Source organism: Oncorhynchus clarkii, chromosome 26 (assembly GCF_045791955.1).
Source record: "Oncorhynchus clarkii lewisi isolate Uvic-CL-2024 chromosome 26, UVic_Ocla_1.0, whole genome shotgun sequence".
In the NCBI taxonomy this organism is placed as follows: domain Eukaryota; kingdom Metazoa; phylum Chordata; class Actinopteri; order Salmoniformes; family Salmonidae; genus Oncorhynchus; species Oncorhynchus clarkii.
The window spans coordinates 19,208,868-19,235,290 of record NC_092172.1 but is presented as its reverse complement, the minus strand read 5'-3'; the positions used below and the strand labels follow the sequence as shown (position 1 = coordinate 19,235,290).

At 42.7% G+C, this 26,423-nt stretch overlaps 2 protein-coding genes across 3 annotated transcripts; both read left to right on the top strand.

The window, feature by feature from the left end:
• Positions 1-10,095: 10,095 nt before the first annotated feature.
• Positions 10,096-19,241, top strand: LOC139384853 (glucose-fructose oxidoreductase domain-containing protein 2-like). Its single transcript, XM_071129748.1, has 3 exons — positions 10,096-10,347; positions 15,633-15,986; positions 16,843-19,241. Exons 2-3 carry the CDS (start codon positions 15,734-15,736, stop codon positions 17,763-17,765), a joined length of 1,176 nt encoding a protein of 391 aa, XP_070985849.1. The 5' UTR covers positions 10,096-10,347; positions 15,633-15,733; the 3' UTR covers positions 17,766-19,241.
• On the top strand, positions 10,439-23,570 carry LOC139384855 (cingulin-like). 2 transcript variants are annotated; one of them, XM_071129750.1, is made up of 3 exons: positions 10,439-10,930; positions 21,994-22,458; positions 22,650-23,570. In XM_071129750.1, exons 1-3 carry the CDS (start codon positions 10,759-10,761, stop codon positions 23,081-23,083), a joined length of 1,071 nt encoding a protein of 356 aa, XP_070985851.1. In that variant the 5' UTR covers positions 10,439-10,758; the 3' UTR covers positions 23,084-23,570. The 2 variants fall into 2 exon arrangements, with proteins under 2 accessions (XP_070985851.1, XP_070985850.1); XM_071129749.1 differs by lacking the exon at positions 10,439-10,930 and adding an exon at positions 19,828-20,320.
• Positions 23,571-26,423: the final 2,853 nt, after the last annotated feature.

Genomic DNA, 26,423 nt, shown 5'->3' with positions numbered 1-26,423 from the left:
GATTATAGTAGATATAATTAATCCATGCAGTCTGTCTTGCATCCACTATGGCTGGACCTACAGTGCCTTGCGAAAGTATTCGGCCCCCTTGAACTTTGCGAACTTTTGCCACATTTCAGGCTTCAAACATAAAGATATAAAACTGTATTTTTTTGTGAAGAATCAACAACAAGTGGGACACACTCATGAAGTGGAACGACATTTATTGGATATTTCAAACTTTTTTAACAAATCAAAAACTGAAAAATTGGGCGTGCAAAATTATTCAGCCCCTTTACTTTCAGTGCAGCAAACTCTCTCCAGAAGTTCAGTGAGGATCTCTGAATGATCCAATGTTGACCTAAATGACTAATGATGATAAATACAATCCACCTGTGTGTAATCAAGTCTCCGTATAAATGCACCTGCACTGTGATAGTCTCAGAGGTCCGTTAAAAGCGCAGAGAGCATCATGAAGAACAAGGAACACACCAGGCAGGTCCGAGATACTGTTGTGAAGAAGTTTAAAGCCGGATTTGGATACAAAAAGATTTCCCAAGCTTTAAACATCCCAAGGAGCACTGTGCAAGCGATAATATTGAAATGGAAGGAGTATCAAACCACTGCAAATCTACCAAGACCTGGCCGTCCCTCTAAACTTTCAGCTCATACAAGGAGAAGACTGATCAGAGATGCAGCCAAGAGGCCCATGATCACTCTGGACGAACTGCAGAGATCTACAGCTGAGGTGGGAGACTCTGTCCATAGGACAACAATCAGTCATATATTGCACAAATCTGGCCATTATGGAAGAGTGGCAAGAAGAAAGCCATAAAAAAGTGTCATTTAAAGTTTGCCACAAGCCACCTGGGAGACACACCAAACATGTGGAAGAAGGTGCTCTGGTCAGATGAAACCAAAATTGAACTTTTTGGCAACAATGCAAAACGTTATGTTCGGTGTAAAAGCAACACAGCTGAACACACCATCCCCACTGTCAAACATGGTGGTGGCAGCATCATGGTTTGGGCCTGCTTTTCTTCAGCAGGGACAGGGAAGATGGTTAAAATTGATGGGAAGATGGATGGAGCCAAATACAGGACCATTCTGGAAGAAAACCTGATGGAGTCTGCAAAAGACCTGAGACTGGGACGAAGATTTGTCTTCCAACAAGACAATGATCCAAAACATAAAGCAAAATCTACAATGGAATGGTTCAAAAATAAACATATCCAGGTGTTAGAATGGCCAAGTCAAAGTCCAGACCTGAATCCAATCGAGAATCTGTGGAAAGAACTGAACTGCTGTTCACAAATGCTCTCCATCCAACCTCACTGAGCTCGAGCTGTTTTGCAAGGAGGAATGGGAAAATTTTTCAGTCTCTCGATGTGCAAAACTGATAGAGACATACCCCAAGCGACTTACAGCTGTAATCGCAGCAAAAGGTGGCGCTACAAAGTATTAACTTAAGGGGGCTGAATAATTTTGCACGCCCAATTTTTCAGTTTTTGATTTGTTAAAAAAGTTTGAAATATCCAATAAATGTTGTTCCACTTCATGATTGTGTCCCACTTGTTGTTGATTCTTCACAAAAAAATACAGTTTTATATCTTTATGTTTGAAGCCTGAAATGTGGCAAAAGGTCGCAAAGTTCAAGGGGGCCGAATACTTTCGCAAGGCACTGTATAATAGGTAGTAAGTGCCAGAGTCCATCATTCCTACCCAAGGCCTGAAACTCATGAGGAACCCCCACTGGCACTCCCAACAGGTTAGTGTGTATGTCAACTACATCCTCTGTCCATGGAGCACTACGTCTATGTCTCCCATGGGATGGAATGTTTTCAGGTCCCCTGGATACAGAGTCCAACAGCTGTTCAGCAGTAACATCAACAATGGTCAATGGAATGATCAAACTGGTCAGAGTACACGTACCTTGCCAGTCTCCTCTAAGAATGGGTCTCAGCACTCTTTTGGGTCCACATATCCACCACACATCAGCCAGACCACTAGTTTGGTTTAGGCCTGTAACTGGCTTTGTGGAATTAATGGTTATGTTACTACTGCAATCAGCTTCAGGCAATCTCCCATAATCAATGCCATTACCTGTACCCGTGATGCAACTGTAATTGCCCCCATATGCCTTAACACCCCAAGGGGCCCGATGAGGAGGTACTGTAGGAAACACAAGGCTCAAAGAGGAACAGAGAGTTGAATTGGGCTGAACCTGGTAAAAAACCTCTCAGAATACACAACCACCCCTCTCCTTCTCCTATAGCAAATGGGTGTGTAGCCAGAACAGGTCTAGCATGACCACATTATGCAGTCCTTTCTTTTCAGGGTCTTCGCTGTATACCTCATAAGACAGCCACAAATTGTCCCTACCATCAAAACCAGTCTCAGTGCCTAATTGATCAATAGCTGAATAGTCTCTAATGTTAATTACCTGAATGAGATTTGACACAGTGGTGGTAGGTGGCAGGTTCGGTCCAGGGGTGGTAGAGGAGTGTGTCTGGCTCTGGTTCGTCTGGGACCTCTGTGGTTTTGGCAGCACCTTAATGGAAAACACACCCATCGTGTCTGTCCTGGTTCTTTGTAGTCCGAGGGTGTAAGTCCCTGCATCAGAGAGCTTAATAGTTTTGATGGTTAGTAGGATTTCATCACCTTTACAAAGTTCAACAGTGCTCCCAGGTTTCCCCCATATCATGGAAAACCTATCCACCTTTGTGGGATCCCTTATGCTATAAGGATACCCTCTTCTCCAATCCTAGAACTGTCCCAAGTTGGTTATCATGTAATCCCCATACGGACACCCTCTCCCATTACACAGGTACACTGACACTCCTGTAAAGCCCACCCTCTCCCAGAGAACACATCAGCAGCCAGAGGCCAAACCACACTTCCACTTCTATGAACGCTACACAGTGATGGGAGTGCGGGGTCAGGGAAGCTTCGTTAAGAGAGTGAAACCCAGAGCCATATTGGTTTCGGTTCTTCTCTCTAACTCTGTGATGGTTCGGCAGTGTCAATGTGTCCTACCCTCCAACAATGTGTGATATGTCCCCAGGTAGCTACCGCAAAGGCTGTCACCAGGAGCACTTGGTATGGCCCTCGCAACGGGCTGCTTCACATCTATTCTCGACAGGGACTGGATTGAGTGAATCACCTTCTCCTTTAATTCACCTGTAATGCATAAAATCTTGGACATACAGGTTTGGTTAACAAACAGTTTCTCATTTGTTCTCTCTGATTATATCTAACCTCTATGCCTATTTGTTAGCTAGAATATATGTTTTTTTTTAAATTATTTTATTATCCAATAGGCCCCATCCTATCCTAGACCACAATTTACCCATCCCCCTTTTGATACCTGGCTCTGCCCAGGTAACAACCTTACCTACTCTAAATAATGACTTAGGTAAGATTAGTATATTATCCTTCTGTTCTGACATTATCATGTAGGAGCACCCCTTTCATTCTCCACATGTCCAATTCTCACTTTTGTCTCCACTCAGTAACTGTTATCTTTGCTCGTCCTGGCGCCCCTTCTAAAACTTCTCCTCTCTGCTCTCCAACCTTCAAGGTCTCCGCAGCGCGGGAGGGCTGTTCTGTCTGCCTTTTCCCCATTTCTGTCTGTAGCTCTTTTTCTCATGTTTCCACATTTTAACTAAATGTCTCACTGTTTGGCTTTATCTAAACTCATGGATTTTTTTAGAAAAACATGTCTATGGTGGCAATTTCTAAAGTCCTTATATAGGTTAATTAAACTCCACTATAATTAATTTACCTTAAAAAATAAATTAAATGTATATATATATATATATATATATATATATATATTATTTTTTTTTAAAACAGTATTACCCATGACCACAAATTCATTATTCAAATGGCACCCCCCTGTCGCTGATCAGACCACCCAGGAGAGCCATGAAAGCAGGTCAAAGGTTACATCATCCCCTTACATTCGTGTTCCATACCATATTAGACATATTAAAGAACCCTTTATCTTTAAAAAAAAAAAATCACTTGTGTAATTAAAACTCAGAAAATAAAACTCCTAATATTCCATATTGAGTGTACCCCTTTAAGATATCTTGTCTCTGGGAACAGGGAAATCCCCTTAACCCAAACGTTTACAACAAAAACAAAACCTAATAATTACGATAATCCCCTCAAACTCAAATAATTAGTCTCGGTGTTTCTCCAAATTGTCTCACCAAAATACTTCTTAAATACCCAGCCATTAGACACACACACACAACTGTGATAAACGTACACAGTCCCTTTAACATTAAATCAAATCAGCCTGCAATCCACTCTGCAGGCCTTTCATTGTTCCCCATAATGAAAACAGATTCTAATGTTAGTATACCTTAACCTCCTGTTTAATTTCAATGGTGTTATCTGAACAATCAAACCAAAATCAATAACCGGGAAGTACTTGTGTAAATTAATTAAAAGAACAAAATAAATCGACCTTATTTCTCAGCACTTGGTTAGAACACCCACCCGTCTTACGTCGACCACACCCGTCACCCCGTCTCCCGTACCTAGTGTATATCTTATCTATTACTCAGTGGCTCAATTAATGTTTAACGTAAGTATGTTCAGATGTTGATTATGTAATTCTACAATATTAGTATAGTTCAAACCTCATAATATAAATCTACACACAGAATTTTACGTTAAGAGTTTAACACTTTTTCCAACAGTCATGGACACCCCCTCAATATTCTATGATATAACTCTGTGCAAACATCTCATCAGCAAGCCTGCGACTTTTTAAACATTCTCACCGGTACCAGCTCCAACTGAAATACCTAATGTACCACACTCAGCTTGGCAGGCTCAAATTAATACAACTCAGACATCTCATCTGAAGGCCCCCGACCTCATTCATACCGATATTAGTCCCCGACTGAATATCAAGCGTATTTCATGCACACGATTTGAGTCAGTAAGTCACGCCAGTAAGCTTCAACTTACACCATACACACACAAATCTCCATTCACCCCAGTAAGCAGACCAGTGGGAGACGCAATGGCCCCTCCTTCTATCCATTCTCTGCACAGCTTCTCACCCCACTCTCTTGACCTCCATTCACTTCTAAAGTGGACTTCAGCGTTTTCAACACCTTTTCTATTTCCAACGACATTTTATGTACACTACAATACTGTCAACAACCTATGCCTTTACTCAAACCCAAGTGGTACCCTTTCCTTACGGCTAAATCGGCCCCCAATTAGGTCTAAAGTAAGAACTCAATTATGCACTGTGGGTCCCCTAGGGTATTAAGTAGTCTAGTGTCCCCCAGATTATCACCTTTACTTCAATACCAAATGTACAAAATAAACAATACAATCACTCCATATGACTAACGTGTCGACTGGATCACGTTTCTAGAACAACTTAATGTCTCATTCAAACTTGGTAGTCAGTGCGCCGACTTTACTCCCCGATGTACTTCACACACACCTATGCTTTGTTAGGACCTTAGAGAGACCCTCTCCACAGGGCTAAATCGGTCTCAAGTCCAATTAATCAATTTAAATATCCGTCATTCACTCTTGGCCCTGCCTAGTACACCACATTCCCATCATATGGCTTTCCATTCGCACTTTGGTGGTCACTCGTTACCCACCACTCGTACATGTAGTCCCAGACTATCCAGTCACACTTTTATAATCAACTAGAATGAATCATACATGTAGTCCCAGACTATCCAGTCACACTTTTATAATCAACTAGAATGAATCATACATGTAGTCCCAGACTATCCAGTCACACTTTTATAATCAACTAGAATGAATCATACATGTAGTCCCAGACTATCCATTCACGCTTTGGTGGTCACCCGTTACCCACCATTCATACATGTAGTAAGTGTCCTCTGTTACCACCTACCAGCCAGGCATACTAGTACATCCTATACACAATGCATCATTAAGTATTGTTGATCAATAATAAAATTGCAGTTGCCAATGGAGATATTACTTTCTCAACTATTTTCCAATCTCACACATCATAATAGTTTAAATTTAGTAACTTACATCAAACAGGTGTCTCACAAAACTAAATTTGGATAACTCCAATGTGCAGAACTTTAGTTTTTCACAACAGGTGTCTGCTTACCTTTTTTAGTTGACCGGTCAGGATATGTGAGACACACCGTCCGACGACAGTACTGGCCAATCGGCTGGCACACCAATGTCCAGCGATGTCCTTTACCAGATCACGTCGGTGGTCACCATGTTAGAGTTGCGTAAATTCGAATCTGGTATCAGGATAAATATAACAATGAGTCACCGATTGTATACTATGTATTTTTTTATTAGCTAAGTAATAAATGGCAAATGCAACTTTCGTATATACGGGCTCACTGTAATACCACGCAGGGCAGAACAGAGAACTGACAAGATGTATGTAAAAAGTATTCTTTATACTGTGATAGACAGTTCCAACCCCGTCTGTTGGCCTATCACAGTAGAGGCTCGGCGTGGTTTAAACTTGCTCAGCCTATTGCAAGCGGGTCCCCGCCTCTTGGCGCTTCTGTTGATAGATGTAACTGTTGCTGTGAAGAACATCCATGCGCTCATGCTCCATATTGTTATCTCGCACCTGGTTCCTGTTATCTAACAAAAGACCACTTGTTCTGCAACCCCACGCTCTGAATGTGCCCCCCCCAACTCATTGCACAGTTCTTGTCTTCTGTATTTTTCCATCATGAGAAAGGCCCATGGCCCTGAAGCTTTTAACAATGTTTCAAGTCAGCTATGTTGCATAACACATACATACATCCACACAAGCCAACAGCAGATAATATTAAATCATATATATGGTAATGGCTATAATGTAAAACACAGGATCCAACACCAACCGCATTCGACCGTCTGCAAAAGGTACCTGCATCAGTATAGTTGCCTTGCTGCGCAAAATGTTATGCAGCAGCGATGCAATAACACAGTCGGTGTGTTCGAAGCGTAAGGCAAGTTCTTATTTACAATGACTGGCTAGCCCGAACCAAACCCTAACGACGGTGGACCAATTGTGCGTCACCCTATCATAGCCAGTTGTGATACAGCCTGGAAACTAACCAGGGTCTGTAGCGACGCCATTAGCACTGATATTCAGTGCATTAGAACCCTAAACACCACTCGAGAGCCCAAGGAAAGAGGTTGATACATGATGTACATGTCTGTTTAATAAGCTGAATTGCTGATTATCAGTCTTTTTTAAAAAAAAATTATTTAAAAAATGGTCTATTACCACTAAACTTTTTGGTTTTGAATATATGAATATGTTAATTATCTGCCAATCAGCTGTCCCCTGTGTCTTCCCATCAGGAGATTACTTAAGACTTGTGTGAGAAGAAACTTATTGGAGTGAGAAGTAGGTGAAGGCTCAGTGATTTAATGAAAATAGTTAGAAAATGATTGTCTAGGATTTAATACCCATCATTACAATGGACTTGTATATAATGTAAAATATTACAATAGCTTTTGGTTGATTGACAAGTCGGAGAGCGCTCGCTTGCACATAAGAGGTAATTCACCTCCGAGAGAGTGCTCTCAATAGGCCTACTTGCAGTGGACTTAGTGAATTGGGGGGCCGTTTAAAAAAATCCTTCTGAGGGGCCCCACTAACCCAAAATTCAATAAAAATATGATTGTGGGGGGGGTAGAGGCAGTTTATAAGGTAAAGGAGTGAAATTATATGCTGTATGTTATTTTCTTCCAGAATGGATTTTTAAAATTAAGAGTGCTTTCAAAAGGAGTCATAAGGGCAGAGGTGGAGGTGTATATCGAAAGCTATATCAGTGACCTTGATGGGTCATATGACTACAAAAGTCTAAATACACAACCACTTCATCTTTACTGTGAACAACACATGGCAAGAGGAAAATCGACACGGCAGCCACAGGACACCACGGCAAACAACTGTAAGGTCTATGTATCCATTGACATCAACGATGGGCCCACCTCAAAAGTCTGTATCAGAAAGATGCTGGAGCACAAGGGCCATGAGAATTCCCACTCTGAGAATGTGACAAACCACATCCACCCAGACCTGGTCACATATATTTAGATCTTGTCTCTTCAATGCAAGGCATGCCACGAAATTGCCAACAGTACCATGAACCAAAATAATAAAATGAAGACCCTGGACAGGCATCATGAAAATGACTCCTGGAGTGTTGACTCGCTTGTGAAACCAGACCTTAAGAGAGGACAATGTCTCAATCAGCCTCTCTGCAGAGCAACAGATGAACCAAAACTGTTGATTATGTTTGTGATAATTATGATCATGATCATTATGATAATGCTCTTTTAATGTAAGAGCTGTTTGACAAGACTGTATGGAATTTCATCCTGCTTTGGTGGGATGGAGTTTTGGCCTGACTAGTGACATCACCAGGCAGTAAATTAGTTAACAGACCAATAAGAAATAGAGTTCCAAACATTTCTGCCGATAACAGCTAATTTTCAGTTTTCCCCTCCCCAATCAGACCAGTCCGACAGTCCTAGCTAAATTCTTGCTTGAGAAATCGCTCTTTGCTAAGATTGTTGATTTCTTTTTGACCATTTTAATTGAAAACAATCACAGTAAAAGGTACATCATTTTTCGCCAGGCCAGAAATGATTTGATATTGAGATACAAATGGCTGCATTGGACCTTTAACCTAACCTTATTTTAACCAATTCGGAAATAGATGATGACTTGACTATTTGTCTGCATAAAATATCCCATATTTTACCACATCCAGCTCAGGTAATATATAGGCCTACTCTGCTAACTTCTCCTGCCCCTCCCTCATCTTCACTGACCTCACTCCCACTTGGACCCTCTACATATGGGAAAACAGAAATGTTGCCAACAGCACAGCCCTGTTGCAGCACTCGTGACAAATGGATTCAATATTCAAGTTAAGGTTATTGGAAACACATAGTCATACATGCTAACTTTATTTTCCCAGAGGGAACTTAATTTGGGGTGTCAGATACATCAAGCACACTTCAAATTAAAAACACACAACAGAGTATTATTACAATCAAAACTATTAACACTATGAAAATAGATATTTGATAAAAGAATACGCTGTTTAATATCATAGCTTTGGCTACATTTTATTATATAATAAGCCCTTTGGGGGGGGGGGGGGGGGGGGGGGGGGAGAGACAAGTATTATAAGATAGGCCTAAAACTACTTTCTTTGTTACTTTGTTCTGGGCAGCCCTAGTTGCATTTGCCCAAAACATGGTTAAAACTATAATTTTGATATCATGGATGGTCAGTCCTTGCATCCATAGCGCCATCTATGAATCTGAGATCATTTATATTTCTCCAGGCCCATCCCTCAGCTTTTCACCATACCAGGGTGGGGAGGACACTGTTGGATCTACTGCTGATTGACATGTCTTGGAATGATAAAAAAAAAAAAACATAAATGTCAAAATGGCATTAATATACTAACTAATACTTTTGTATGCTTGCCATGCATCACAATATTTCAGAATTAACATTTACCATTAGTTCGACTTCCTATTACCTTTCATGATACTGGTGGGTGCTGTTTTATATGTAACGACATGCACACGTTATTGAAATAAAAGTGTGCAGACATTTTGTAATTTCAGAGTGACACATCATAGACAGATAAATTATAGCAACTAGCTAGCTACCTTACTGAGTTGTCTTCACTTTCTTCCAGTGTAGGCTACTGCTCAGTCTGTCAAAGTCGCCAGTTTTTTTCTTGATTTCATGAAGTGCAACGCAGCATACCAATGTGTCTTTGACAATGTCAATGATGCAACTTAAGCTCTATTTTTGAATCTGAAAACAAGCAATTCTACTCGTAAACCATATCTAATTTGTTAGCAAGCTTCCTTAATTTACATGTAGCGTAGCATTTAACTCGCTGTCAGTCAATCGAACTAGCTGGTTGGACGCGGCACTGCTGCAGGCAGACTGCTTCTCCTCGAAGGCTCGAACGCGGTGGTGAAGGCATTGCTGAGAGCCCATTGGCTATCGAACGGCCAATGGCGTGGGTCTTGATGGCTTGGGAGCCCTCCTCGGAACCAGTCCGGGCGTTGCTCTGATGAACGTGCCTGGAATTGTGTCTCTCCGACAACACTGCGCAAACTCATCAGGACAACGTCGTGAAGAAAGACGGATGCTGGGCGAACGCGGATGCCCAAAGTGAACCTCGAAAAGTATACTGACGACAGAATACAGAAGTGTGAATAAATTGAGAGTCTTGCTCTGATACCATTCACTTTTGACCTGAATGTGAATGGTGAGTCTCGCTGCCACAGATTAAACGACCACCAGGAGTCTGACCGAGACGGGGGACGTCATCACATCAGCAGGTAACGTTACACGGCATAGCCTCCTAACAATCGGCGGAGCAAAAGTCATCTAGCTAAACCACCAAAATATATCCTAGTCACAAGAGTGGTTATAAAGATCTCATCGATTTTCTAAATCGTAATCCAGAACCCCTGGGTGTCTGTCTCCCCAGCCACTGGATCGTTAATGTTAGCTAACAAGCTAATTTATGTGAACAAAAATAAACGCAACAATTAACGATTTTACCGAGTTACAGTTCATATAAGGAAATCAATTATTTGAAATAAATGTTGACCTAATCTATTAGTTTCACATGACTGGGGATACAGATATGCATCCGTTGGTCACAGATACCTTAAAGAAAAAGGTAAGGGGTGGATCAGAAAACCAGTCGGTATTTGGTGTGATCGCCATTTCCCTCATGCAGCAAGATGCATCACCTTCACATAGAGTTGATGAGGCTGGTGATTGTGGCCTGTGGAATATTGTCCCACTCTTTTCCGATGGCTGTGCGAAGTTGCTGGATAATGTCGGGAACTGGAACACACTGTCATACACATCAATCCAGAGCATCCCAAACGTGCTCAATGGGTGACATGTCTGGTGAGTATGTAGGCCATGTCAGAACTGGAACATTTTCAGCTTCCAGGAATTGTGTTCAGACCCTTGCCAATTATCATGCTGATACATGAGGTGATGTCATCAGGATGAATAGCAGAACAATGGGCTTAAGGATCCTGTCACGGTATCTCTGTGCATTCAAATTGCCATTGATAAAATACTATTGTGTTTGTTGTCCGTAGCCTATGCCTTCCCATACCATAACCCACCATGGGGCACTCTGTTTACAACGTTGACTTCAGCAAACCGCTTGCCCACACGGCTTACCCGTCTTCTGCGGTTGTGAGGCCTGTTGGACGTACTGCCAAATTCTCTAAAATGATGTTGGAGGCGCTTTATGTTAGAGAAATTAACATTACATTTTCTGGCAACAGCTCTGGTGGACATTCCTGCAATCAACATGCCAATTGCATGCTCCCTTAAAACCTCTTTGGGCTGAGATCCCGCTAACGGGATCATGAAAGTGCAGGGTGCCAAATTCAAACAACAGAAATCTCATAATTAAAATTCCTCAAACACACAAGTATTTTACACCATTTTAAAGATACAGTTCTTGTTAATCCCACCACAGTGTCTTATTTCAAATAGGCTTTACGGCGAAAGCACCACAAACGATTATGTTAGGTGAGTGCCTAGTCACAGAAAAACACAGCCATTTTTCCAGCCAAAGAGAGGAGTCACAAAAAGCGGAAATAGAGATAAATGAATCACTAACCTTTGATGATCTTCATCAGATGACTTCATGTTACACAATACATGTATGTTTTGTTCGATAAAGTTCATATTTATATAAAAAAAATCTCAGTATACATTGGCACGTTATGTTCAGTAGTTCCAAAAACATCCAGTGATTTTGCAAAGAGCCACATCAATTTACAGAAATACTCATCATAAATGTTGATGAAAATACAAGTGTTATACATGGAACTTTAGATCCACTTCTCCTTAATGCAACCGCTGTGTCAGATTTCAAAAAAGCTTTACGGAAAAAGCACACCATGCAATAATCAGAGTACAGTGCTCAGAGACCAAAACAAGCCAAACAGATATCTTCCATGTTGTGTAGTCAACAAAGTCAGAAATAGCATTATAAATATTCACTTATCTTTGATGATCTTCATTAGAATGCACTCCCAGGACTCCCAGTTCCACTATAAATGTTTGATTTGTTCGATAAAGTTCATAATTTATGTCCAAATACCTCCTTTTTGTTTGCGCGTTTAGCCCAGTAATCCAAATTCATGACGCGCGAGCAGACAAAGTAAAAAAAGTTCTGTTACAGTCCGTAGAAACATGTCAAACGATGTATAGAATCAATCTTTAGGATATTTTTATCATACATCTTCGATAATGTTCCAACCGGAGAATTCCTTTGTCTGTAGAAATGCAATGGAAAGCAAGCTAACTTTCATGTGAACGGGCGTGGTCAGCTAATGGCACTCTGCATTCTACCTCTGACTCAATCCCTCTCATTTGCCCCCACTTCACAGTAGAAGCATCAAACAAGGTTCTAAAGACTGTTGACATCTAGTGGAAGCCTTAGGAAGTGCAATATGACCCCATAGACAGTGTATTCAATAGGAAAAGAGTTGAAAAACTACAAACCTCAGATTTCCTACTTCCTGGTTGGATTTTTTTCTCAGGTTTTTGCCTGCCATATGGGTTTTGTTATACTCAGACATCATTCAAACAGTTTTAGAAACTTCATAGTGTTATTATCTTGGAAAGGGAGAAATCCTCACTAACAGGGATTTAAACAAATTTGTGCCCAAAATTTGAGAGAAATTAGCTTTTTGTGTGGATGAAAGATTTCTGGGATCTTTTATTTCAGCTCATGAAACATGGGACCAACACTTACAGTGGGGCAAAAAAGTATTTAGGCGGCCACCAATTGTGCAAGTTCTCCCACTTAAAAAGACGAGAGAGGCCTGTAATTTTCATCATAGGTACACTTCAACTATGACAGGCAAAATGAGAAAAAAAATCCAGAAAATCACATTGTAGGATTTTTAATGAATTTATTTGCAAATGATGGTGGAAAATAAGTATTTGGTCAATAACAAAAGTTTATCTCAATACTTTGTTATATACCCTTTGTTGGCAATGACAGAGGTCAAACGTTTTCTGTAAGTCTTCACAAGGTTTTCACACACTGTTGCTGGTATTTTGGCCCATTCCTCCATGCAGATCTCCTCTAGAGCAGTGCTGTTTTGGGGCTGTTGCTGGGCAACACAGACTTTCAACTCCCTCCAAATATTTTCTATGGGGTTGAGATCTGGAGACTGGCTAGGCCACTCCAGGACCTTGAAATGCTTCTTACGAAGCCACTCCTTCGTTGCCCGGGCGGTGTGTTTGGGATCATTGTCATGCTGAAAGACCCAGCCACGTTTCATCTTCAATGCCCTTGCTGATGGAAGGAGGTTTTCACTCAAAATCTCACGATACATGGCCCCATTCATTCTTTCCTTTACACGGATCAGTCGTCCTGGTCCCTTTGCAGAAAAACAGCCCCAAAAGCATGATGTTTCCACCCCCATGCTTCACAGTAGGTATGGTGTTCTTTGGATGCAACTCAGCATTCTTTGTCCTCCAAACAAGACGAGTTGAGTTTTTACCACAAAGTTCTATTTTGATTTCATCTGAACATATGACATTCTCCCAATCTTCTTCTGGATCATCCAAATGCTCTCTAGCAAACTTCAGACGGGCCTGGACATGTACTGGCTTAAGCAGGGGGACACGTCTGGCACTGCAGGATTTGAGTCCCTGGCGGCGTAGTGTGTTACTGATGGTAGGCTTTGTTACTTTGGTCCCAGCTCTCTGCAGGTCATTCACTAGGTCCCCCCGTGTGGTTCTGGGATTTTTGCTCACCGTTCTTGTGATCATTTTGACCCCACGGGGTGAGATCTTGCGTGGAGCCCCAGATCGAGGAAGATTATCAGTGGTCTTGTATGTCTTCCATTTCCTAATAATTGCTCCCACAGTTGATTTCTTCAAACCAAGCTGCTTACCTATTGCAGATTCAGTCTTCCCAGCCTGGTGCAGGTCTACAATTTTGTTTCTGGTGTCCTTTGACAGCTCTTGTGTCTTGGCCATAGTGGAGTTTGGAGTGTGACTGTTTGAGGTTGTGGACAGGTGTCTTTTATACTGATAACAAGTTCAAACAGGTGCCATTAATACAGGTAACGAGTGGAGGACAGAGGAGCCTCTTAAAGAATAAGTTACCGGTCTGTGAGAGCCAGAAATCTTGCTTGTTTGTAGGTGACCAAATACTTATTTTCCACCGTAATTTGCAAATAAATTCATTAAAAATCCTACAATGTGATTTTTTGATTTTTTTTCTCATTTTTTCTGTCATAGTTGAAGTGTACCTATGATGAAAATGACAGGCCTCTCATATTTTTAAGTGGGAGAACTTGCACAATTGGTGGCTGACTAAATACTTTTTTGCCCCACTGTACATGCACTTATGTTGCGTTTTATATTTTTGTTCAGTCTGGATATGGTTCGGCCTAGCCCTAGGTCATGACTCTCAGTTCCATTACACATAATAAGACTAATTGTACAAAGGCGTCTTCTTTAGAGGGAAGTTTTGTTGAGATCCCCTTCACTCGGTCTGAACATTAACATGTATCGCTTGCAGTAAGGTTTTGGAAGCATATGGACCTTTCATATCAGCAAGAAATAATTTTCAGAAAACAAAAGGTTACGCTTATACACACCTTGATAGGATTAGTGTTCCCACACTACCGTATCTCAATGTTACATCTCTTGTTTACGGAAAACAGACTGAAGACAAAAGCTGACCACCTGTGCTAATTAGCAATCTAGCATGCTCCGAACACCTGTATGTAAGCATAACTTGAAGTGTAGTTTGATAGGATGGAAGTACCCATAGCTGTATGGAACTGTGCAAAACTGCTACAGTAAGTATCTTCTTTATCGGAAGGATTGTCTCTCGCTGATGAGGGCCGTATCGCAAGCGATGTCTTGACATTTCCAAACGTTAAAACACAGCGTTGCGGTTGTAGTTCACACAAGGCAGTCTGGGGGAAAGCTAATGGCTGAGAACTGTAGGGGGTTTGAGAGCTATGGTTCTGCTTAACTCACACATGCATAAGTAGCAGTCTTTGCAGTTCTGTAGTGTAAACTACTTGGTTATCAGCCATAGAACCATAGGCATGAATATCAAATTGTTTTTGAGAATAAGTTTCAACTAACCTGATATTGGCGACACTATCCTCATTCTCGATTCGACAAAACATGTACCAGTTGCAAGTGGTGCGTTTGGAATTTCTAAAATGCTCTGATGTTAAAATGAACAAATGCTTCTCTCCATGAAGTAATCTAACAATGTGTACGCTGCCATCTTGTCTATTTCAAATCTTCTCTCTCTCTCCTAAACTTTGGGGTGGACCCGTCTATCTCAATCAATACCAGGTTAGTTGAAAAACCTCTGGCAACGTTTTTTATAGGCAAATCTGTAACTCGCAGTAATGGATACCAAAAATCTTTGGTTAAATCACATCTGGTCTAACAATTTGTAGCTAATGTGTAGATAGTAGAACAGAGGAGCAGGTAGTCGTGGACGTTTATAATCGTACAATACATTTAAAAGTAATTCAACGTTTAGTTTCTCCATTGTACATAATAATAATTCTAAAACATTTTCCTGTGTTGCTAGGCAACAACAGATACTACCACTGTGAGACAAGAGGACGACGTTGGGATGCTTGCGTGTCTGTGTGGTGCAGACCAGACATACAGTGAAGTGGAGTGGCAGCAATGTTGCCTGGTGTTGGTGTGTTTGGCACAGGGAGTACGGCACGGGTGCTAGTTCCTTTACTGCGGGGGGAAGGGTTTGAGGTACACGCGCTCTGGGGGAGGAGCGAGGAGGAGGCAAGCTCCCTGGCGCAGGAGCTGGGCATTCTGTTTCACACCAGCCAATCGGACGATGTCTTATTGCACCCTGATGTTGACCTGGTCTGCATCTACATCTCACCCCCACTCACACGGCAGATTGCAGTCAAAGCCCTGGGTAAGACAACACAAATGCATGCATGCACGCTTGTACACACACACAGTTGGGTTCTATGGTGTCCAGCCCCACCCAGGAAGTGTGGCAGACTTTGGTTCTTTCCTGCCTCTGCCCCGTGGGAGAGCGTGGTTAATCGCTGTAAAAATCCCAGTGTTTACACCACAAACATTGGCACAATGCCTACACAACGCTCAGCCAATACACAGAATACTCTTACTGTGTTTTCATAGCACACAAATACTTGACGAGGCTGTAGGGAAGCAATGCTATGGACTCATACCCCCCCCCCCCCCCATCTCTCTCCCTCTCCACGGCTGAGGCTCTTTTTTTCCTCTCTCACTACATCCCTTCTCTTAGTCTCTATTGAGCCCTCTCTGTCTTTCACTGTATTCTGATTGATTTACAATAGTTGCCTATAAGGTTTAACTGAATCGTGAGTTTTGAGGTACTAGTAGGTTATGTCAAAGGAGGTGACCGTCTTATCTGGGTGAATTCCTGAGCGTTGACCTCAGCGTCCTGCTTTAGTTTCTGCTTCCTGAGAGTGTCTCAACCAACCGGAAGGGGGAGGGGTGTGTGTGTGTGTGTGTGTGTGTGTGCGCACGTGCGGCAGAGGGGTCTGGACAGTATGTTCTTCCTCCTACTGAGTCGACCGAATGGTGGAATTCCTGTGTTGGGTGGGGCTTTAAGGTCAGGGCTGAGGTTACATTTGCATATAGACACACACACAGTTATTAAATAGTGCCACAACCTACATACACACATGGTGGTTGTTGAAGCATAAAGGTGTTTTCAAGAACACCGCTCTCTCGCTCTCGCTCTCTCTCTCTCTCTCTCTCTCTCGCTCTCTCTCTCTCAGGGATAGGTAAGAATGTGGTATGTGAGAAGGCTGCTACCGCTGTGGACGCGTTCAAGATGGTGACTGCTGCGCAATACTACCCCCAGTTGCTGAGCATTGTGGGTAATGCTCTGCGCTTCCTACCAGCGTTCGTAGCAATGCGGCAGCTGCTGGCAGAGGGATACGTGGGTGAGCTGCAAGTGTGCGACGCCCGTGTCTATGGTCCCAGTCTGCTCGATCAATCATACGGCTGGACCTGCGAGGAGCTGATGGGGGGTGGCGGGCTCCACACGGTTGGCTCTACCCTTGTGGACCTGCTGAGTCACCTGACGGGAGCACGGGCGGTGCGGGTGCACGGCCTTCTCCGGACGTTCGTGGGGCAGAATGGAGCAATCCACGGGATCCGCTGCGTCACCAGCGATGACTTCAGTTTCTTCCAGATGCTGATGGGAGGGTCTGCTTCTGGTAGAGGGGTAGGGACTGGGACTGGGTCAGGAGTGTGCTGCACTGTGACACTGAACTTCAACATGCCGGGGGCCTTTGTCCACGAGGTGATGGTTGTTGGGTCAGCAGGGAGGCTGATTGCCAGGGGGACAGAGCTGTATGGGCAGCGCAATGGAGGGAAAGGGGAGGAGCTGCTGCTAGGGGACAGCGGAGGGACGGGACAAGAGGTCAAGGATGTCCCCCTGCCACACCTGCGGGGGCTAGGGTCCATGGTTACGGCTCTAAAAGATGCTTTCCAGGCACAGGAAGAGCGTCGGTTGTGGGCGCGGGGGCCGGTTGCTATGGCGTCGACATTTGAGGATGGGCTGTACGTGCAGACGGTGGTGGAGGCGGTGAAACGGTCAAGCCGCAGCGGTGAGTGGGAAAGTGTGGAGGTCATGACTCAGGAACCAGATCCCAACCAAAACCTCTGTGAGGTGCTGCTGATAAACAAGAACTGAGTACTAATTTATATACACACACACACACACTAATATAAATGACCTACAGACAGCCTCTATGGCCTGTCCTGACGAGACTGTCCCCTATCAACCATTACCCTGTGTCTGGCGACCTCTTCCGTGCATCAGGGCCACACTCAAAGCCACAGCATCCTGCCCTGCAAGAAGCCACAGGCAGGCAGACTGGTGGGCACACCTTCTACTGGATGTGAACTCTTCTTCTCAGCAGAGTTTTTGTGTGTGTGTTTTCACATTTTCCAGACAATCCGACCCTAGTTCACCTTACCCACACACATTCCTATCAAATCAGTGAACACCTTGAAGGAGGAAGTGTTTAGTATTCATGCTACAGTTTCTCACTGTGCCTCACTACTTCTGCCGATGAAAGAAATGTTTGGAGTTGTTTACATACATGTCACAGATGAAATGTTGGGTTTTCTCTTACACAAATGTGTATTATACACATAAAAAACATAGTTACTTTTAAATAGTAACTTACTAACTCAAGAATTTCATTTAAAAAAATCTAACTTTACAACTTCTCGTAGAGTTTACAAGATGATGCGTATCATCATCAGACTGCCATCACAGCAGAGTTACTCATATGCAATCCCCCTTGACTTTCAGTTAATTATTATTTGATGTGTATATTAGTATTTTTTTATTATATTGATTGTTGATCCCATTTTCCATATCAGCATCTCCTGCATTGATAAAATGCTACTACAACCCTGTGCAAGCGTGTGAATAGAATGTGTCTGACCTATATGGTGGAAAGACTACTGTATTTATTTCATTTTTACTTTTGCGTTTTTACTAAGAAAGGCTGTTTTATTTAATTAGTATGTGTTCAGCAAGTGGAAATGTGTCTGATAAGCTATAAGATGTTTGTTAATGGTGTAATATTCATATGTGTAAACATACTGAATTATAATTGGATGCATTTTACCGCCGTATCATACTGTGCTATGATTGGTTAAGACCACCCAGAGGGTTAGGTCATGGTCAGTTGATCATGGTTGGAGATAAGTGAACATGCAGTTGTAGCTAGCTAATAAAGAGCTACGTTAAGAAATATCCTGTAGTACTGCATTTTATTATTTTGTACAAAGCGTGCAAAACAAGACAAATGGATATTTATATTTTGTTTTAAGTTATTTCAGTTTTACTTGGTGTTATCACTGTTCAACACAATACCTGTGATTTTATTTTCAGTGGAGTGGACAGAGGCTGTGAAAACACCGTGCAATCCTGTCAGCTCCCAAGTTGATACATATCTGACTAGTATTGCTGCCTCCGTGCGTGTTTAATTTACTCAGACGTGAGGATTTTCAAAAATTACTGATAAAATGTAAATGTTTTCCAGTAGTGTAAAGTAATCCACACAACACAATGTTAATTGAATGATAGCTCCAATCTTCCCCTATGAATTGGGGTCTCATTCAAATGATGGATGTACAATTAGACTGACCAAAAGTGCACTGCATCACAATGTAGATAATTTAGACGGGCTAGGGTTTTCAATACTCTGCTGCAGGCTTTCGATGAAAACTGCAAATACGATAGGTGGCAGCGTTAGTGTCCTTTTCCAGCATTCAAGCAACTCTCAATCACTAAGGTATAATGCAGACACTATACGATTTTGCCACGAATTCGTCATGTTTTGCCGTCCCAGACAAGTTGTCATGATCGGGGTAAAATCCTCTGAATTTGGCCTAGGATCATATGAACTTGGGTTAGGATCAGAACAGCCGGGACTCGCGTAGTTTGAGCGGGTCAAGGGCGCACCGATAATGGCTGTTTTGTTCTCTAGACCCCTGTCAGATGTTCTGACATGTCAGTAATTTTGGTTGTGCATCTGGAAGCATAAGCAGTTCTATGACGCGATTGGGCAAGGATTGCTGTCAGTTTTCCGCATGTGACACCAAAATGAAGATAAAAATAAAACTGCTTTTTTTCAAGAGAAATCCCTGATCACACTTGTAGGCGACGTTAGATAGCTAAGCGCATGTGCACAAATACATTATCCGTATAACAGTCGACTCGCCGCGACACTATAACGTTTCAGAAATGTCGTGACCCGGAAGTACTTATTGGAGTCGCTGATGAGACGTCTATTAGTTACCACAAAGTCAAAAGGGCTACATCGTAGAAACTAATGAAAAAAAATGTGGTCTTCATTTAAGGTTAGCAGTTTGCTTAAGGTTAGGTTTAAAACCACAATTTAATAAGATAAATTATATAAATAGGCGAGCTTTATGACATTGAGGCTGTGGTAACTAGTGACGACCAACGAGACGTTTATGTGAAGATGGCGCCTAGAAAGCGAAGTGTCGTTTGGTCTTTTTTCAGAGCAGTAGACGAGAAGAAAGTGACTTGTCTGCTGTGTTTGGAGACCGTCCTTCATTGCGGCCACACCACGAACATGCTAAGGCATTTGCGAAGCAAACACCTGAACGAGTATAGTAGCGCGGCAGCATCAAAAGATAGGCGGTCTGTGGCGGCGGACGACAACAGTCAACCGATGATGATGAACAGTGAAGACTATTGTGATGGTATGATTTGATATTATGTGAAGTTATCATACTCGAATATCAGGTAATGCGAATGTAAAGTGTATCAAACTTTCATTCGTCAACCCACGTGTGATGCACATACGGTGTTTGGTTATTCAGTCAAATGTTTCCATTGTGTTAGCCCAGATGCTAACTCAACTAGCTAGCACACATTTGTACCCATACTAGGCCGGGCTAGCTATGTTAACGTCCCCCATATCCAAGTGTTACGAGTCTCGGGTCAAAGCGGAAAGACTGGTTGCAAAGTTTGGTTGACTGCCTAATGTGTGTGTCTTTCTGACCACAGATGCGTAGTTATTTTTGATCATGGCCTAAAGGCAGTGTTTAGCCTATATTAATTTAGCAGCGGTGGGTAATTGTTGCCACCGCTGTCAAACATGTAATTAGTTTATATAAATATTTCTGCCGAGCCGCCCTTTTAAATGGATAGTCGTTAGCTCAATGGCTGGACATCTATGGGAAGACCTAGTATGCTAGCTGAGCCAGTCACACTAAATATAAACGAATGGAATGCTGCTTACCAACTAGCTATATTATGCTGCAGACAATGCTTTGTTTTCACCAAAAGTTAGCTAGCTTGTAACGTTAGCAGCTACGTTGTCTGTGTCCGGAATCAGCTGTTGCTGACCCAACGTTACAATGTAGTGATCGTGGAGAAACATGCTGATCTACGAATTGATTTGTGATAACACTCCTTACGTTTGGGGCTTTAGGTTAATTAAACAAGCCACGCAGTGTTGCCAGGTTTAGTACAAATGTCTAACCCAATGACCTATGAAAACGTGCCCACAAGGCCAGAAAATTATCCCCAAAATGTTGTTTTGCAGCATCAGAGGATTTGCCTAATTTATCCATGAAACCCCTTTCCATAACTTTATCGAGCGAATTAAGGAATATCAACGTAGGGTAAGAAGCAATTATTATTATTTTAATGGGAAACCGAATTTTGCAAGTTTAAGAATGTTGCAAGAGAAAATCTAAATCGCCCTTATTAAACTCCAGATTATTTTCTATTAATGTGGTCTCACACAGACCCCTCTGCCGCACGTGCGCACACACACACACACACACAAGCTGACGCTTGGCATCGCGCATGGTGATCTAAGGCCTTGGAAAACCATGTCGTGAAACTCCCAACAAACAGTTCTTGTGGTGACGTTGCTTCCAGAGGCAGTTTGGAACTCGGTAGTGAGTGTTGCAACCTAGGACAGATGATTTTTATGAGCTACGTGCTTCAGCACTTGGCAGTCCCATTCTGTGAGCTTGTATGGCCTACCACTTCGTGGCTGAGCCGTTGTTGCACATAAATGTTTCCACTTCACAGTAACAGCGCTTACAGTTGACCAGGGCAGAAATTTGACGAATTGACTTGTTGGAAAGGTGGCATCCTATGACGGTGCCACTTTGAGTAAGGCCATTCTACTGCCAATGTTTCTCTGGAGATTACATGGCTGTGTGCTAGATTTTATACACCTGTCAGCAATGGGTGTGGCTGAAATAGCTGAATCCACTAATTTGAAGGGATGTCCACATACTTTTGTAGTAAGATAGATTAGCTAGCAACACATTTTAGGTGAATGGTTGTCAGACAGTCCTCAGTGGAGTAACTTATTTTTTGTATTTTGTTTTTTGCTGGTCTGTTTGTGTTTCAGTGGAGGTAGCACTAGAGGAGCAGCCCCCAGAGCAGGCAGCCTCGGTGAGTGATGCAGACATCGCAAGCGCCATCAATGGCATCCTGAAGGCAGCAGAGGATCATGCTGTGGTCCGAGACAGCGGGGCTGGGATTGTGGGCCAGGGCAGTGCAGGGGCCACACCATCCGGCCGGAAGTGGAGCTCCGTGTGGACGCACTACGAGCGTTTGGAGGAGCAGAACCGCGCGCTTTGTCTGATCTGCAATGAGAAGATCCAGCACCAGAGCAGCACCAGCAACCTGCTGCGCCACCTCTCCAAGAGACATCCAGATGCCTTTGCTCGCCTGGAGTGCCACATCAAGAAACAGAAGACCAGCGGTGTCCAGAAGACATTGCGCAGAGACGGCGACTCAGGTCCCAAACACACCAACCTGTCAAGGAGAATTGGAGAGGTTGCACTGAAACAAAGCCCAGGGAAATTTCCAGGTCGGTCTGATGACTGTATATATGTGAATGTCGGTGTTGCTCAAATTGATCCCAAAATACTGTATTATTCTTTATTCGAAGAACTGATGCTCATACGTGTGTTAATTTATGAAATTACATAAGTTAGAGAACCTGAGCTCTTGATTTCATGCTGTCTTTCCTGTCTCCGCTCTCTTTCTCTCACTCTGTAGATGCATTTGATATGATGGGAGCATGTGAGGGGGAGGTGCGTGTGTTGGAGCGGGAGCGTGAGCTGACGGAGGCCTTGAGGAGTGCTCAGCAGCAGGAGGCACGGGCACTGGAGCAGCAGAGGGAGCTCCTGGAGACACTACGTCGGGCCAACACCAGAGAGACATCTGCAGAGAAAGAGGCCCTGGAGACCTTGAGGAGAAGCCAAGAGCAGGAGGCCCGCTCCCTGCAGAGGGAGAGGGAAGACCTGCAGAGAGAGCGAGTGGAGTTGCAGATGGAGAAGGAAAGGATGCAAAGGGAGAGAGAGGAGCTGGAGTGCTTACGAAGGGAGTATGGGCAAGACAGGAGTCCGGTGCAGACAGTGGACCGTACCACTGGGTTATTCCAGGGGGACGTGGTACAGGAGGTGACTATGAGGGAAGAGGTTCTTGGTTAGGGGATGTTTCAGTAAGCCAACAGGACGATACTGTAATGTTCAGAAGTTGACAACCTATCCCATCACCATGCATTCAGACTCTACCTCAAACACCTCTCTAAAAGGAGGGAGATGGTGGGTGAATGCACTCTGGAGAGGGTTTAGTGATGTAAATACTTAACTTTTTTTTAAATGAAAATAAACCAGTACCATGTCAATAAGTTGTGGAGTTTTTAGTTCAGGAGTATAGAAAGTCCTCGTGCAGAAGACGACCTACCATTAAATCATTGTACTATAGAACAAAGTGACTAATTTGAGTTAGGGGTATAACATATTTCGTTAAAATTATAATTTTTCATATACAGTACCAGTCAAAAGTTAGGCTACACCTACTCATTCAAGGGTTTTTCTTTATTTTTACTATTTTCTACGTTGTAGAAGAATTGTCAAGACCTCAAAACTATGAAATAACACTTGGAATGTAGTAACTAAAAAAGTGTCAAACAAATCAAAATATATTTGAGATTCTTTGAAGTAGCCACCCGTTGCCTAGATGACAGCTTTACACACTTGGCAATCTCTCAACCAGCTTCACCTGGAATGCTTTTCCAACAGTCTTGAAGGAGTTCCCACATATGCTGAGCACTTGTTGGCTGCTTTTCCTTCACTCTGCAGTCCAACTCATCCCAAACCATCTCAATTGGGTTGAGTTCGGGTGATTATATATATATATTTTTTTTACCTTTTATTTAACCAGGTAGGTAAGTTGAGGACAAGTTTTCAATTGCGAAAAACCAAGATGGCCAAGATAAAGCAAAGCAGTTCAACACATACAACGACAGAGTTTCACATGGAGTAAAACAAACATACAGCCAATAATACAGTATAAACAAGTCAATATACGATGTGAGCAAATGAGGTGAGATAAGGGAGGTAAAGGCAAAAAATGGCCATGGTGGCAAAGTAAATACAATATAGCAAGTAAAACACTGGAATGGTAGATTTGCAGTGGGAGATTGTGCAAAGTAGAAATAAAAATAATGGGGTTCAAAGGAGCAAAATAAAAAATCTAATAAATACAGTAGGGAAAGAGGTAGGGTAGCCTAGTGGTTAGAGCGTTGGACTAGTAACCGGAAGGTTGCGAGTTCAAACCCCCGAGCTGACAAGGTACAAATCTGTCGTTCTGCCCCTGAACAGGCAGTTAACCCACTGTTCCCAGGCCGTCATTGAAAATAAGAATTTGTTCTTAACTGACTTGCCTGGTTAAATAAAGGTAAAATAAAAATAAAAATAAAATAAAAGTTGTTTGGGCTAAATTATAGATGGGCTATGTACAGGTGCAGTAATCTGTGAGCTGCTCTGACAGCGGGTGCTTAAAGCTAGTGAGGGAGATAAGTGTTTCCAGTGTCAGAGATTTTTGTAATTTGTTCCAGTCATTGGCAGCAGAGAACTGGAAGGAGAGGCGGCCAAACTAGGAATTGGTTTTGGGGGTGACCAGAGAGATATACCTGCTTGAGCGCGTGCTACAGGTGGGTGCTGCTATGGTGACCAGCGAGCTGAGATAAGGGGGGACTTTATCTAGCAGGGTCTTGTAGATGACCTGGAGCCAGTGGGTTTGGCGACGAGTATGAAGCGAGGGCCAGCCAGCGAGCGTACAGGTCGCAGTGGTGGCTATTATATGAGGCTTTGGTGACAAAACGGATGGCGCTGTGATAGACTGCATCCAATTTATTGAGTAAGGTATTGTAGTCTATTTTGTAGATGACATCGCTGAAGTCGAGGATCGGTAGGATGGTCAGTTTTACGAGGGTATGTTTGGCAGCATGAGTGAAGGATGCTTTTTTGTGAAATAGGAAGCCAATTCTAGATTTAATTTTGGATTGGTGATGCTTAATATGAGTCTGGAAGGAGAGTTTACAGTCTAACCAGACACCTAGATATTTGTAGTTGTCCACATAGTCTAAGTCCGAACTGTCCAGAGTAGTGATGCTGGATGGGCGGGCAGGTGTAGTGATCGGTTGAAAAGCATGCATTTAATTTGACTTGTATTTAAGAGCAGTTGGGGGCCATGGAAGGAGAGCTGTCTGGCATTGAAGCTCGTCTGGAGGTTTGTTATGTGTCCAAAGAAGGGCCAGAAGTATACAGAATGGTGTCAAGGGGAAGGGTGGCTACTTTGAAGAATCTCAAATGTAAAATATATTTTGATTTGTTTAAAACTTTTTTAGTTACTAAATGATTCCGTGTGTTATTTCATAGTTTTGATGTCTTCACTATTATTCTACAATGCAGAAAATAGTACAAATAAAGTATGTGTCAAGTTGACTGGTACGGTATATTTATTACAGAATTAAAGTGTACAATCATTACAATTCATTACAATTACAATCTCTGGGAACAGTCCCAACCCTAATCCAACCCCCCTTTCCATCCCAGGAAAATAATAATAGAAGGCTTTAGGTGAAATACATCATGGCATAAAAAAACAGTACATCTAATTTTAACAGGAAGAAATTAAACGATAGGAGTACAACAAGTTCTTTCTTAGTGATTATCTGCTTCAACATTTATTTATTTAACAATGTGATGTACTGTTTGGGACCGACGCAAACAATTCCTTCACGGTACTTCATTTCCATTAGTAATTTCCATTCATCTCATTGAGGTTTTGGTCAGAACTTGGATGTATTTGCTCCAATTGCTCCCTCTTTAGGCACTGACGGCCTTGTTCTTCCAGAAGAGGGCCAGACCTCGCTTCCATCGGAGAGAATGTGGGTGCTTGAGCTCTGTCCAGTTGTCATGGAACTCGACTCTGGTCCCCGCAGTCTCTTAACACAGATCCACAGGAACAGGAAGAACCCTGTGGAAAACCGGAAGAGTGTCATAAACTAGCAGAGGTGTATCCGGAGAGCTCAACATTGCTGAATGTTCAGAAAGAAATATACTGTGTAGAACAGCCATACTTGTCTGTGTTTATTGCGATCTGCAGTGTTAGAAATATGAAATTGTGATGTTCCTGAATAAGCATTATTTAGTATGTACGGGAAGTCTTTCACCCCTGTTACTTCCTTGTTTTCGCACTCTTATAGAAAGGAATAATAGAAAATAAAGTATGCCGTTGGCTCCCTCCGATAAGGATGAGAGTTTACCCTTAAGTGAGTTGAGGATGGTGTAGTTGGTGTAGCCAATGGAGAAGAAGCCCAGCCCCCAGGTGAGGCCCATGGCGCAGGTCAGCCTCAGAACACTGCAGGTGATGTTGCGGCTCCGCCTCTTCTCCTGCGGCGACGTGACAGAGCGCAGCTTGAGCATCGTTGGGATGACGAAGATGGTGCTGTTGAAGAGCAGGACCACTAACAGGTAAGCC

Bases quoted from the DNA above. Each gene is read 5' to 3' on its own strand.
- LOC139384853 (XM_071129748.1), top strand. From the start codon at position 15,734: ATGTTGCCTGGTGTTGGTGTGTTTGGCACAGGGAGTACGGCACGGGTG. The intron at 15,987-16,842 runs GTAAGACAACAC...TCTCTCTCTCAG, and splicing joins GATTGCAGTCAAAGCCCTGG to GGATAGGTAAGAATGTGGTA.
- LOC139384855 (XM_071129749.1), top strand. From the start codon at position 20,077: ATGGCGCCTAGAAAGCGAAGTGTCGTTTGGTCTTTTTTCAGAGCAGTA. The intron at 20,321-21,993 runs GTATGATTTGAT...TTTGTGTTTCAG, and splicing joins CAGTGAAGACTATTGTGATG to TGGAGGTAGCACTAGAGGAG. The intron at 22,459-22,649 runs GTCGGTCTGATG...CTCACTCTGTAG, and splicing joins AAGCCCAGGGAAATTTCCAG to ATGCATTTGATATGATGGGA.